This window comes from Zonotrichia leucophrys, chromosome 19, assembly GCF_028769735.1.
Source record: "Zonotrichia leucophrys gambelii isolate GWCS_2022_RI chromosome 19, RI_Zleu_2.0, whole genome shotgun sequence".
NCBI classification, from domain to species: Eukaryota; Metazoa; Chordata; class Aves; order Passeriformes; family Passerellidae; genus Zonotrichia; species Zonotrichia leucophrys.
Window position 1 is genome coordinate 8,796,543 of NC_088188.1, and position 13,780 is coordinate 8,810,322.

General features: G+C 49.5%; 1 protein-coding gene across 1 annotated transcript in view; it reads left to right on the plus strand.

The window, feature by feature from the left end:
* Window positions 1–292: 292 nt before the first annotated feature.
* Window positions 293–13,780, plus strand: part of YPEL2 (yippee like 2) — a 33,335-nt gene continuing 19,847 nt past the window's right edge. The window contains exons 1-2 of the mRNA XM_064729236.1: window positions 293–384; window positions 12,497–12,810. Of these exons, the coding sequence (XP_064585306.1) occupies window positions 12,694–12,810 (117 nt within the window). The 5' untranslated portion in view covers window positions 293–384; window positions 12,497–12,693. The remainder of the gene's footprint in view (window positions 385–12,496; window positions 12,811–13,780) is intronic.

The following is a 13,780-nucleotide window of genomic DNA, read 5'->3' on the forward strand; positions in this document are numbered from 1 at the left end:
GAGGCGCGGCCCCTTTAAGAGCCCGCGCCGTGTTTGTTGTGCGGCCGCGCGAGCCGCGCTCCCATTGGCTGCGACAGCGCGAGCCGCGCTCCCATTGGCTGCGCCCGCCGCAGCCGCTGCGTGCGGACCCGCGGGTGCGCGCGGGAGGGGCGGGAGCGCCGCGCTCTGAATGGCTGGGCAAAAATGGGCTGCGGCCGGCACCAGCCAATCCGCGGCGTGTTGCTATGTGGCGGCGTGCGTTGATTGGTTAAAGTCGATGTCGCTCAGCGCCGGTAGGGTATAAGGGGAGGGAGCAGGCGGCGGGCGGGGGAGGCGCTGCGGGCTCTGTGCGCGTCGGCGGCCGCCGCGCTCGGTCCGCGCCGGGACGCGCTCGGTGCGGCCGCGGTGAGTGAGGGCGGCACGGAGAGCGTGAGGGCGTGAGGGGCGAGCGGCCGCCGAGGAGAAGCGTCCCGGCCCGCGCGCGGCGGGGCCGGGGCTGGGCGGCCGCGCGCAGCTGCGCCACAGCCGCGTCTGTGTCCGTGTGTCCCCGCGTCCCCCCCTGCACCCGGCCCGCGGCCGCGCGGAGCCCGCGGAGCATCCCCGGGGGGGCTCCATCAGGGCCGCTGGAGGAGATGGGGGAGCCCCCGGTGCTGGCGGTGGGAGAGCCGGGCTGGGCGAGCGGCGGCCTTTGTGTGCGCGGCCGGGCCGGGGGATGGAGGCGGGGGGCAACAGGTCCGGCCGGGAGGGGCTCGGTGCCACCGGGCCGGGGAGCAGCGAGGAAACGCCGGGCGAGGAGGAGGAGGAACAGAGGTGGTCGTGCCTCGGCAGCCACCGGGCTGTGGCGGTGATTGCACCGCAAGCCCTGAGCCGTGGTGGCACCGGCGTGCGGGGGCTCGGGCCGTGACCGTGCGGAGCCGCCGCAGCTTCCCCGGGGGCTCCGAGCCGGCGGCTCCGGGTGCCAGCGGCGCTGCGAGTCCCGGGAGCCCCGGCCGTGCCTCTGCTGCCATCGTGCCCGGGGGCGCGCAGGGAGTGCGGGGCAGCCGGGGGATGGATGCCCTCCCGGGGCTGCTCGGCTGCTCCGTGTTGTATCTCGGCTGCTGTGTCGCTGCTCAGCTGTTTTGTGTTGCTGCTGTCTCCCCTGATAAGGGTGTAGCAGCTTCCTCTTCTGCAGAGCTCCGCCGAGGGCCAGGGTTGAGGTTTGAAATGCTAACGGGGTTCTGCATCTCCATAGAGACTCCTGGGTTTTTGATGCTGAAAAGTTCGAGGTGACAGAAGTCGCCCTGGGTTCATAGCTTCAGGTTTTAATGCTGATTTTTGAAGTGCAGCTGATTTGAAATCCTCCTGTTTAAAATGGGGTGGGAAGAACAGAAGTGGAATCCTCATAGCCTTAACCTACAATTTACTGGAGTGGCTCTGTCCTCACCTTTTTGTGTCTTAGAAAAGAGCCAGAGCCTGTCAGAGCAGTGAGTGTTCCTCGCATGCAGCTGGGCCAGGGCACAGCACCTGCCCTGCCTCCCTCAGCGCCGGCTCCCCGCTCCAGATAAGGATTTTTCCTAATGCGTTTATGGTTCCTTAAAGCTGGGCAGTGCAGGGAGGCCTGTGCTGAGTGAGAGGGTTGTAAACAAGCAGATACTGAGGGGAGCTTGCCTTGTAATCCGTGAGAGGATTCTGCCTGGAGAGGATGTGTTCTGTGACTTCATCCTCGCACAGCACTCCCACTGATTCTGTTCGAGATCTCATCGTGTTGGATCCACGCCTCTGGTTCCTTGTAAACATGGTGTGCTGTGTAACAGCAGTGCTGGAACAGGGAATTGGGATGTTCTCCTTTCCTCCCTGGTTCTTGTTTCCTCCTTCCTCTTGTTTCCTCCTTCCTCGTTTCCTCCTGTGTAAAAGTGAGGGCTGAGCTTTGAAGCTGAGGTTGGGAATACTGTGATGGAGATGTCGAGTGCTTCCCTTATTTATTTATTATTTTAGCTTTCTTTGCAGGTGTCTCTTTCCCAGTGCCAGGATTGGAATAACTGGCAAAACAGTCCTTGAGCTCCCCGGTGTCCTCTGGATCCATAGATTCTGAATAAATTATTTCCTTTCCTTGCTGCTTGGTGTGTGCAGTTGAGTCAGGGCTGTGTTGAAGCAGACAGCATCCCTACCTGTAAATCCACATTCCCTCAAAGGCTCCTTGACTCATGGATTGAAACCTGTTGCTGAGAGAGAGAGAGAATTTAATTAAGGAACTGGTCACTCTGGTGTAGGTCCTGGCTGGAAGTTCACAAAGTTGGGACCTCCTTCATCTGCTGTGGTGCTACAAAAGCATTGCAGGGATTGCAGAGGAGTAAAAAAACATTTATTTCTTGTTCTTGCATCACAGCCTTGCCTTTGCTTGTGTTTGTGGAAGAAGAGGCACCAATAAAGCCAGGCTTTCATTGGGCTTTGGTCATTAACAGGCAGAGCTTAAGGAGACTCTTCATTAGAGGTCAGCTGTGGGGTGCTGGAGCACAGGGATCACAGAGTGGAGTCAGGAATGAGGAAATTGAGGGTTCAGTTCCCTGTTCAGGCTGTTCTGAAGCTGCTCAGGATGTCCAGGATGCAGCAGAGTTGGAAACCAGGACACACAGCTGTCTTTCCCCACTCCTTGATGGAGAGCTGTGGGTTGGTCCTTCAGGGTGTTTCCTCTTTTCTGTGCCTGTTTGTTTGCAGGTCTTGTCTTTCAGATCCCATCACAGTAACTGATGGCTGAGGACAGGTTTGCTTTTCCTTCCAGTCCATGCAAGAGAGGGACTATTCTGACCCCAGGATTTTTCATTTCTTTGGTACAAATCCTCAGCTGCTAAATCAGTGTCTGTTGGCTGTGTGGGAATGTGGATTTCTTACAGTTTGTCTTTTTGGGGAGAACAAAACCACAGTTTTGTGGGAGTGCTGTGCCCTGGAGCTGAATCCTGTTCCCTGTACCCCCATTGATCCCTGCTCCTCATCCCCCTGGATTTTGGCAGTGGGTTATTTCTCACTCTGCTTTCTGCCGTGTCATTTTTGCCTTTTTGTCCCCGTTTGTCAGCCTCTGTGGCTGTCCTGCTGCACATAAACTGAGTGTGGCTGATTCTTCTCCTCCTCTGCCACCTTTTACTGGACAGCCACATCTTCCTGGGAGCTTTTCCACCTTTTCCAGCCTCTGCTGTGGGGTGTGTTGGCCATGGGGAGCAGCTCCATCCCCGGAAGCCTCGCTGGACTGGCCAAGCCACTTAAGGCTGCAGGAAATAACATAATTAATGAGACTTAGTTCTCCCACATCTTGTACCTGACAATCTCAAGTCACTTGACAATGCTAATTAAAGCTAATCACGCTCCTCTGTTTTTAGTAAATAGCTATTATCCCTGCTTCACTCTTGCTTTAACAAATGATAGTGCCAGGCTCTGTGAGTCACTGGGAATGCAGGCTGGTGGAGCTGCCTTCCGGTCTCCTCACCAACAGCTCCATCTGGAGATTGGTTTTTTACACCTGCTCAGGTGGAGGATGTTAAAATGTGAGATGCTTTGCTAACTCACAAAAATATATCACTTTTACTCTCCTTTTTTTTTTTTTTCACTGCTGTCGTGACTTGTACAAAACAAAACTCCCGCAGTGGAGCAAAGGCTCCTAAAAGTTCCAAAAGCTGAGGATGCTTTGAATTTGCCCTTCAGAGGAGTTTTTGATGTGCTGTCACTTCTCCTGTTTCACATTGGCACCAGGAGGACAGAACGTGGCATGGTGTGACCTGGGCATTGCACGGCCCCAGCCATGGAGCTCCAGAGGAAACCTCTGAGGTTTCACTGATGAAATACGGCTGGGGCAAGATGTTGCTAAAAACAGACTGCCAGCATTGCAAACAAAAATAAAAGATGGGGTTAATCATTAACTGTGGGGAAATAAGAAATGTTGAGGAGAGTCCCAGGAACTCCCAGCTCAGACGTGCGTCAGTTCTGTCACAGACTGCGCCAGGTGAGTCAGTGCTGCACCTGCCTTGGCAGGCTGAGAGGATATCCAGGAGGAACTAATGACAGAACCTGGCAGGCTAACAGCTGACTTGACCTTCTTAAACTAGATTCAGTTATAGAATGTCTGCCATGGGAAGATTCAGGTTCTAAATGCTCACCTGGCTTTGCCCCCTTGACACACTAAAGGGGAGTGAGAGGGGTTGTGGCTGAACAACACAGAGCTTGGCCCTTGTTAATGCAGGAACTGTTGCATTTCAAGTGTTTCTGGCAGAGGTGGGTCAGAATTCGCCATTTTATCCTCAGCTTTACTCAGAACAGAATCAGGGTAGAAAATAAAGCTGCTGCCTGTCTTGTGGCAGATGAGCTGCTGGGTTAAAGAGTTCCTGGGAAGAACAGGTGGGGTTTGTGGGCAGTGAAAACTTGGGAATTTGGCAAAGAGAGCTTGTAGTAGTGACTCATGACAGGCAGCTCTAGCAGACCCTTCTTTAATGTCTCTGAGGATATTGGAGTGATCCCTGCAGCAGATAAATGTTCTCGCTGTGTTCCCTGCCTTTATCAGGAGAAATGGATGATCCGTCCTGCAGACCCAGGTAATTGAATCCTGCTCATACCTTCGTGTGCCAGAGAGGGAAATAATAAAGTGATCTGAGGAACACCACAGAAAATGCAGTGATAGGAGATTTATTTGGACAGCCAGACTGTTTTGCAATTAAAGCAAATCAAGCTGAGAAGTGGGGATGATGAAAAGCGTTTCCATTTTGTCAGTAAATGATCAGTTGGCTGGGAAGAGCTTTTCCCCTCTGCCTTTAGTTCATGTTGGTGCTGGAATAGCAGGGCAAGGGTCTTGTTTCATTTTGTGGAGCTCTGTGTGAGCGTGAATGTGGCAGAATTCTTGTCTGGGGCTCCAGGTGTGCCCTTCACCTTGAGCGTGGCTTTGTCCAGCACAGGGGTGGCTCTGAAACTGAGGAGCTGCAGCTTCCTGGGCCTGCCGGGGCTTTGCAAAACGTACAGGAGGAAATGGAATCACTTGTGTGTTAAATTAGCCCAGGCTGCAGCTTTTATTTGTGGCACGAGTGGGATTTGCCGGTGGGAGCGGACGGAAGCGCCGCCTGCTTTCGGCATCGCGATTTCTGCAGGAGATTTCTCCTGCTCGGTACCTCTGGAGTGGCCTCTGCTGGAGCTGGGCCCTGGGTCTGGTGCAAGGAGCTGGAGGTGGGCATTTCACAGCTGTAATCTCGCCCTGCTGCTCCTTATCAGCAGCACAGGCTCTTCTGCATTGCAAAGATATCGCTGCCAGGCAACTGGGGAGAGTGGGAAGGGAATTCAGCCAGAGGTGTCAGTCACTGCTTGGAGAGCCTGGATCCTGCAGTCCCTGCTCCTGTGGTTTCAGAGGCAGGCCTGGAAAAAGTAATAAATTATAATCTTTTAATAATACCTTTAAATAAAAAAAGGTTTAAAGAATCCTTCTGTAATAAACCATTGAGCCGGGTGGTGTCTGTCCTAGCCTGTGCCCTGCCTTTTGGAGATGAAATTGGAAAGGAAAGGCTTTGATTAAAATATCCAGGATTGTTTCCTTTCCCTGCCTTCCCAGTGCTGTCTGATGGTGCTCTGGGTTGTGGGGAGGGATGAGTGAGCAGTTCTGACACTGAATGCTCCAAGCCCAGCCTTAGGCTGTAAAGAAATCAGAAAATTCTCATTGTGCCCTGCTCTCTGTAGTCAGGAGCCAGAAAGAAGCACCTCTGCATGATCTTCAGTGAGTTATTTTAACCTGTTCTTTCCCTTCCCAGTTGGCTGAGGGCTGTAATTCACACAAGGATTCCTGCTTGGAATGCAGGAGCCTTTTGGACTTGCTTCTTGCATTTGGGAACCTGAAAATGCGCTGGTGTGGGTTATTAAAATAGGTGAAACTTTTAAATTTGATTTAATCTCCAAACTGTCAGAACCTAAAATAAGGATTTTAAAATGTTTTTTAATGTCAGTAAGTTTAATGGGTTTTTACTGGGTTAAAGTGACAAATCTACACAAAATTCTAACAAAAGTGAGTTTTAAAATTTGCTCCTTGTTCCTTTTCAGTTTCACCTCATTTCCCTGTGCTTTGCAGGTGACCTTTAGAGGAATCCTGCCCATCAGAGACACCAGGGGGGTTTGCTGTGGGGTGCTGTATATCCATTTCTGACCACAACAATTGTGCTAGACACAGAGTGATGATCTCAAAGAGGAGGAGAAGCCACCAAAGGCCAGCTTTGGGAGGTGATTACCAGCAGCAGCAGCGTGGCGGGGCTGGCTGTGGAATGTGGAGCAGGGCAGGTGCAGCAGGGCTGGCATGCAGCTCGTGCCCGTCCCGGCTTCCCTGTGGCTGGGATTGCCTTCTGCTTGCTGCAGCTCCTCCCGAGGCCCTCTAGTGGCTCCCTGGGACGGGTCTGGGATGTTCTGTGCCAGTAGCATCACCCCATCCATCCATCATCATCCATCCATCCTCCATATCCATCCCTCCATCCAATCCATCTCCATGCCCTTTTCCAAGTCACCGTGCAGCGCGTTCCTCAGGTGATGAGGAATTTTCATTCTTCTCACTGCTAGAGACACCAGGGAGGAGAAGGGGTTATTATAAGTATAATAGATAATAATAATAATAATATAATTATTATTATTATTATTATTATTATTATTATTATTATTATTATTATTATTTATTATTATTATTATTATTATATTATATTTTTATTAGTTTGTATATTATTATGTGTTGTATGATGTCAGTGCAGAGGGTTCCTGCTGGCTGTTTTCCACATTTTCTCTGTTCTTCTCCTGCTTGCAGGGTTTGAGGATGAGCTGAGGTGTTAAAGGAACACTCAGGGGTTAATTATTATTATTATATTATTATTATTTGTGTTGTAATGATGTCAGTGCAGCTGATAAAAGTAAGTGCAGAGAGTTCCTGCTGGCTGTTTTCCACATTTTCTCGTGTTCTTCTCCTGCTTGCAGGGTTTGGAGGATGAGCTGAGGTGTTAAAGGACACTCAGGGGTTAATTATTATTATTATTATTATTTGTGTTGTAATGATGTCAGTGCAGCTGATAAAAGTGCAGAGAGTTCCTGCTGGCTGTTTTCCACATTTTCTCGTGTTCTTCTCCTGCTTGCAGGGTTTGGAGGATGAGCTGAGGTGTTAAAGGACACTCAGGGGTTAATTATTATTATTATTATTATTTGTGTTGTAATGATGTCAGTGCAGCTGATAAAAGTCAGTGCAGGGGGTTCCTGCTGGCTGTTTTCCACATTTTCTCGTGTTCTTCTCCTGCTTGCAGGGTTTGGAGGATGAGCTGAGGTGTTAAAGGACACTCAGGGGTTAATTATTATTATTATTTGTGTTGTAATGATGTCAATGCAGCTGATAAAAGTGCAGAGGGTTCCTGCTGGCTGTTTTCCACATTTTCTCGTGTTCTTCTCCTGCTTGCAGGGTTTGGAGGATGAGCTGAGGTGTTAAAGGACACTCAGGGATCGGTGCTGAGCTCTCTGCAGGGTTTGAAACTGGTGCATTTCAGACTTGCTGCTGAAGGAGTGAGTGAAGCACATTGTGCTCACCCATCTGCTGTTTCAGCTCCTCTCTTGGCTTCCCCTTGTGTTGTTCCCTGGTTGAATTCAGGTTGTTCACCCTTCCTCAAGGTACATCCCACCCTCCCTGCCACCCTCAGAGGCTCTGCTGCAGCTTTCCCAGAGCTGTGGCTCTCCAGAACTGCCCCAAACCAGGATATTCTGTCACCATCAGAGTATGAAATGCTCCTTTAGCAGTGCCAGGTGTGTCTGAGTGTCCCACACCTGCCTCTGATAACTCCTGATCATAGGGAAGCAGAGCAGGGCATCAAACCCCAGCTCCAATTAGAGCCCAGCCTTCCTCCAAGCTGCACTAGGGAATATTAAAGCAGTTTTTGTCAAGAAAACCCTGGTAAGTGGCTGTATTTACCTTGAGAGTTTTCCTAAAATCTTCCTCAGAGCCTGGAGCAACCCAGTTTAGGCACAGCAAACTCCAAACCCAATTCCTCTGTGCTCTCCTTGCTCTGGGAATCAGCACATCTCAAACTCTTTCTGTATTAATGAGAGACCCACCAAAGGAGAAAGGTTGGGTTTCCAAATACCTGGATCGTTTCAGAGCTGCTGCAAGCAGCTTTCTGTAGCATTTGCTGTATTCTAATAAGTATTTCACAGGCTGAAGTTGATCTTAAAATTGAATAAATCATTAAAAAAACCTCTCAGCCCAAACAAACCTGTTGTTTGTCCTGCCACAATGAACATTTGCATCTGAGCTGCATTGCAAATGGATTTTATTGAAATCAGGCTTGTGTGTGATGGTTTTGTTCCCTGGCATATGGACTTGTGCTCACAGTGGCCTTGTCTGGCAAGTGCTTGGCACAGAATTCCTCCTTTTTTTGTGTTTCCGGAATTGCTGAGAGCTTTGTGTGGGACACCCACAGGTGGAGGGTGGGTTCTGAACCAAAATTTGGCCAAATGGCAAAAAGTGTGTGGTGGTTTTTCCATCAGGAAGCTGATACCTGCCCAGAGCTCAGCAGGACAGCCCAACACACCCAGGGCAGGCAAAGAAAACATTCAGCTGATTTTCCCACTGATAACCCACAATAAATGATGTTGCAATTTTTTTTTTTCTTTAGAATCCTTTCCTTTTGTCTAAACCAACTTCCTGACTTGGTGGGCATTAATTAATAGGCACAAATTCCTCTTCCATTGAATGGAGTGAGTGCATCCCAGAGATAAATTTCTCTTGAATGAGAAAAGAACAATAATGGATGATGTTGGTGGTGACAGATCCTCATCTCTCTGACAGTGCTGGGCACGATGATAAAGTGAACAAACCTTCTTTTGTTCTTTTTTAAAGTGAGTGCAACGATTCCACTGCTGCCCACTGCCTGTGGTGCTGATGAACGTGAGCTCATCATTCTGAAAACCAGAGGCACAGCCCAAATTCATCCCGTGCCTTTGTTCTGCAGCAGCACAAATGCACTGTTAGCTGGTAATTGTCTCCTAATTCAAATGTAGTTGGCATTAGGACATGAAAAATCCACGGGGTTGGGTTTTGCATTGCTGGGAGCCACTGAATACATTTCAAAATTGTATTTAAGACAGAAATTGGTGCCTATAAGCTGCTGGCTGTGCTTGTAGAATGTCAGAATGCGTTTCCTGTAGGTTTTACCTCCTCTCCCACACTGGTGGGGACACAGCTCTTGGTAGACAATGCCCATGTGGTCACACTGTGTCAAAGTGGTGTCTTGGTAAATTATAGCTGAGCTTATCTGAAGTTTTTATTCAAGGCATTTTCTTAACAAGGCTTCCCACCAAGATCTTGGCTCACCAATCTTTATTCTCTGCCCTGCCTGGAGCAGAGATGGAGTTTGCTTTCTCAGCACAGCCCTGAGACAGGAATTGCAGTTCCTGCGATACCATCTCGCCTGAACATTTTCTTTTTTTGGTCTGCTTTAAAAAGGTCAAATGTTTTTTTTTGCTGATGTTCAATGTGTTATGAGGTCAAATAAATGAATGCTCATGAGCTGCTTTTGCAGAAAGCTGTGTGCAGCAGATAATTGCTGTGTGTGTGCTCATTGCTGTGTCAGATAAATGCAGCTGTAGGATTTCCTGCTTTATTCATTGTTCTGGAGCATTGATGCTGAGCAGGTCTGGACAGAGGGGTCAGCAAGCAGCAAATTAAAGGATTGCTGGGATATTGTTCTGGTTGGGGTTTATTTATCTCTCTCTGGGGGTGCCTGGGGATTACCTTCTGCAGCTGATGGGGAAGGGAGGGTTTGGCAGGGCAGGATGGAGGTGGTGAAAGTGGTGATGGATTATTGCACTGGAGTGGAGGGGAGAGGGGGCTGCATTTCATTGCAGATCAAGCCTGAGGTTTAGACACAATCTGGATTCTCATTCAGGAATCAGCTGAAGTGTTGCCAGTCCTTCCTTGTACTTTCCCCCAGCTTTTCCAAGGGAATCTGTCTCCAGCTGCATTTGGCCCCAGGAAGGGCACATTTGTTCCCCTGCTTCCCTGGAGCCTCACAGATTGCAGGTTCTGGGATAAAACACATCAGCTGCTCAACCAGGGCCCTGGAATCTGGGGATGGTTTTGTGGCAGCTGAAAATGAGGATTCTGCTTTGGTTTACATCTGGTTTCTGCCCTGTTGCTAATTTAGGCTGCAGTCCTTGAGTGCGTCTCACCTTGGATGGGAAAACAATGCTGACTAATGCAGAACTCAGTTCTGACAAAATTCTGGTGCACACAGAGAACTGGGGCAGGATACAGGTGAAGACTGATTTATCTTCCTGATTTATCTTCCTGATTTATCTTCCTTCTCTGATGGGTGTAAAAGACAAATCCTGCTGAAATCCAGAGCTGCAGCTGGGGAGCAAACAGTGCCCAGTCCTTATCAATTGGCCAGGTAAATCCCTGGCAAAATTTCATTTGGACTGAAGAGGAGAGGGTGAGCTCCTCTCAAGCTGGGAAATGAACCTTTCTGTGTCAGAGGGGTCCTGCTCGGCTGTGGCTGTAACTTTAATTGGAAAAGGTTAATCTGATTAGTTGGTATTTGCAGAAAGCTTTAGGAGTGAGCAGTGCTGTGGAAGTGCTGACTGCTATGATCGTGATGGATGTGCTTTATCAGCAGCTTGCCTGATGAGCAAGATGCTTTTTTCCCTATTTGGCTGTGAGGGAGCTGCCTCCTGGAGAGCAGAAGAAAAATATTTCAGAAAAAAAGAAAAAAGAAGAAAAATGGGTATCCTGTTGTTTTACATGATTCTGGCTCCTGTTGAGCTCTGTGTGTGGTCAGGTCCCTCTGGTACCAGAGGGAATATTTCCATGAGCAGGGAGTGACAGGACAAGGGAATGGCTTCACACTGATAGAGAGGAGCTTTGGGGTGGGGATCACCCAAAAATCCTTCCCTGTGAGGGTGGGGAGGCCTGGCACAGGCTGCTCCATCCCTGGAGGTGTCCAGGCCAGGCTGGACAGAGCTCTGGACACCCTGGGACAGCTTCCATGGCTTGGACACCTTAAATCTGCTTTATCAACCATGACAAGGCTTGGGGGAAGTGTTGGATGCCTGAGATGTTATTCCTTGTTTTCTTTATTTTGGGGGTGAACTTGGTGTTGTTCCATGTTTGACCCACAAAGTGCAGGCTCAGAGGCTGAGCAGAATCACATGGAAAGGAAAATCCTCCTGGGAGGAGCAGCCAGAGTTCATGATTAATTTGCAGAGCGTGCGTGCGCGCCATGGATCCGGCAGGGAGGGAGGGAGGGGAGCTGCTGCTGCTTCCTTTGTGCTTCTCCATCCTCAAAAGCAACGCTTGTAGCTCTAAGACTTTTATAGGTGTGGGATCTGAAAACTCCATTTCTGCCAACAAAAAGAGACCCAGGCTTGAGCTGCCTTGCAGGTGCTGTCAGATGATGTTGGAGTGTAAAATGGTGTTTCCATCCTGAATAGGGTTCTGAAATGTCTCTTGCTATCAGGAGTAGGCTTCAGAGGCTGTGCCTTGCTTTGGCTGCTGTCAGATGTTCAGATAAAAAAAAATAAAATACTGGAGTGGAATTTATAGAGTAGCTTCTACCTTCAGAGCTTGCAGGGAGTTCTAAAGGAAAGTATAATGAAGGAATCCTGCATTTCCCATGGGGAAAGTAGGGCAGAATGGAGAGAAAAACTGGTTTGGTGACTCATGGCCTTAGAAAACCCAGGTCCAGCTCTCATTTTTTCCCATGGGGTGTCACAGCAGTGAGTCAGGCCGGGGACAGGGGCTGGCTCTGCTCCCCACTTTGTCCCAGGCTGGGTGGGAGTCACCTCCCCTCCTCTGCAGGAGCCACAAGGGCTGGAAGAATGGTGCAGATAACAGCAGGGAGGTGTGAGGGCACCAGCATGTGAATAAAGATCTGTGCTGCTGATCTGATCCCTGAGCATCACTCCTGTCTGCTGCTCCTAAACCCTGGGACCAGGCTGGGTGGGAATCACCTCCATTCCTCTGCAGGAGCCACAAGAGCTGGAAGAATTGGTGCAGATAACAGCAGGGAGGTGTGAGGGCAGCCAGCAGGTGAATAAAGATCTGTGCTGCTCATCTAATCCCTGGGCATCACTCCTGTCTCCTAAATCCAGCCCTAAATCCTGGGACCAGGCTGGGTGGGAATTACTCCTCTGCAAGCATTTCCAGAGAGAGCCACAAGTGCTGGAAGAATGGTGCAGATAACAGGAGAAGGGAGGTGTGAGGGCAGTCAGGAAGTGAATAAAGATCTGTGCTGCTGATCTGATCCCTGGGCATCACTCCTGTCTCCTAAATCCTGGGACCAGGCTATATGGGAATCACCTCCATTCCTCTGCAGGCACTTCCAGAGCCACAAGAGCTGGAAGAATTGGTGCAAATAACAGCAGGGAGGTGTGAGGGCAGCCAGCAAATGAATAAAGATCTCTGGTACTGATTTAATCCCCAGGCATCACTCCTGCTCCTAAATCCAGCCCTAAATCCCGCTGTGGGCTGCAAGCTGAGTGTTGTGTCTGCTTTCCACCCCAGGTTTCTGTGCAATCCCCTGCTTCTGGTGCCCGAATCCCTTCGTCTGGAGCATCAGCAGCGTGTGGAGCCCGCCCCACACAGCCCGTCCCCGCCGAACCACGGCCTTTACCTGCGTGTTCCGCTGTTTCCCGTGCGACCCCTCCTGCGGGAGCGCCTCCTGGGCCACCCCCGACTTCAGCCAGCGCTCCGTGGCTCCAATGGTGAAGATGACGAGGTCCAAGACTTTCCAGGCGTATCTGCCTTCCTGCCACAGGACCTACAGCTGCATCCACTGCAGGGCCCACCTGGCCAACCACGATGAGCTCATCTCCAAGGTAGGGGCTCCCCGGAGCAGACGGTGCCCTCACGTTGTGTCAGCACATTTTACAGCAAGGCACAATTCTTCCCAAGAATATTTCTGAGATTCACATTCTCTAAACCTTTCTTATCTAAAAATAATTCTTATCTCATTAGCTGTGCCTGTGTTTGTGCAAAAGTAGAATGCAGTATGGAGTGATGGTGTTTTGGTTCCTTAGTTCAGGGCCAGGTGTGTAGCCCCACGTTTCTCTTCACGAGAAAAGCAAGGCACAATTCTTCCCAAGAATATTTTTGGGATTCACACTCTCTGAACCTCAGAGAAAGGAAAAACAATTATTATTTGCTGTGCCTGTGTTTGTGCAAAAGTAGAATGCAGTATGGAGTGATGGTGTTTTGGTTCCTTGGTTCAGGGCCTGGTGTGTAGCCCCATATTTCTCTTCACAGAAAAAAACAAGGCACAATTCTTCCCAAGAATATTTTTGGAATTCACATTTTCTCAACCTCAGAGAAAGGAAAAACAATTATTATTTGCTGTGCCTGTTTGTGCAGAACTAGAATGCAATATGGAGGTTATTTACCCACAGTGATGGTGTTTTGGTTCCTTGGTTCAGGGCCGAGTTTATAGCCCCACGTTTCTCTTCACAGAGAAAAGCAAGGCACAATTCTTCCCAAAAATATTTCTGAGATTCTCATTCTCTGAACCTCAGAGAAAAGAAAAACAATTATTATTTGCTGTGCCTGTGTTTGTGCAAAAATAGAATGCAGTATGGAGTGATGGTGTTTTGGTTCCTTGGTTCAGGGCCCGGTGTGTAGCCCCACATTTCTCTCCACAGAGAAAAGCAAGGCACAATTCTTCCCAAAAATATTTCTGAGATTCTCATTCTCTGAACCTCAGAGAAAGGGAAAAACAATTATTATTTGCTATGCCTGTGTTTGTGCCACAGTAGAATTCAATATGGTGATTATTTACCCACAGTGATGGTGTTT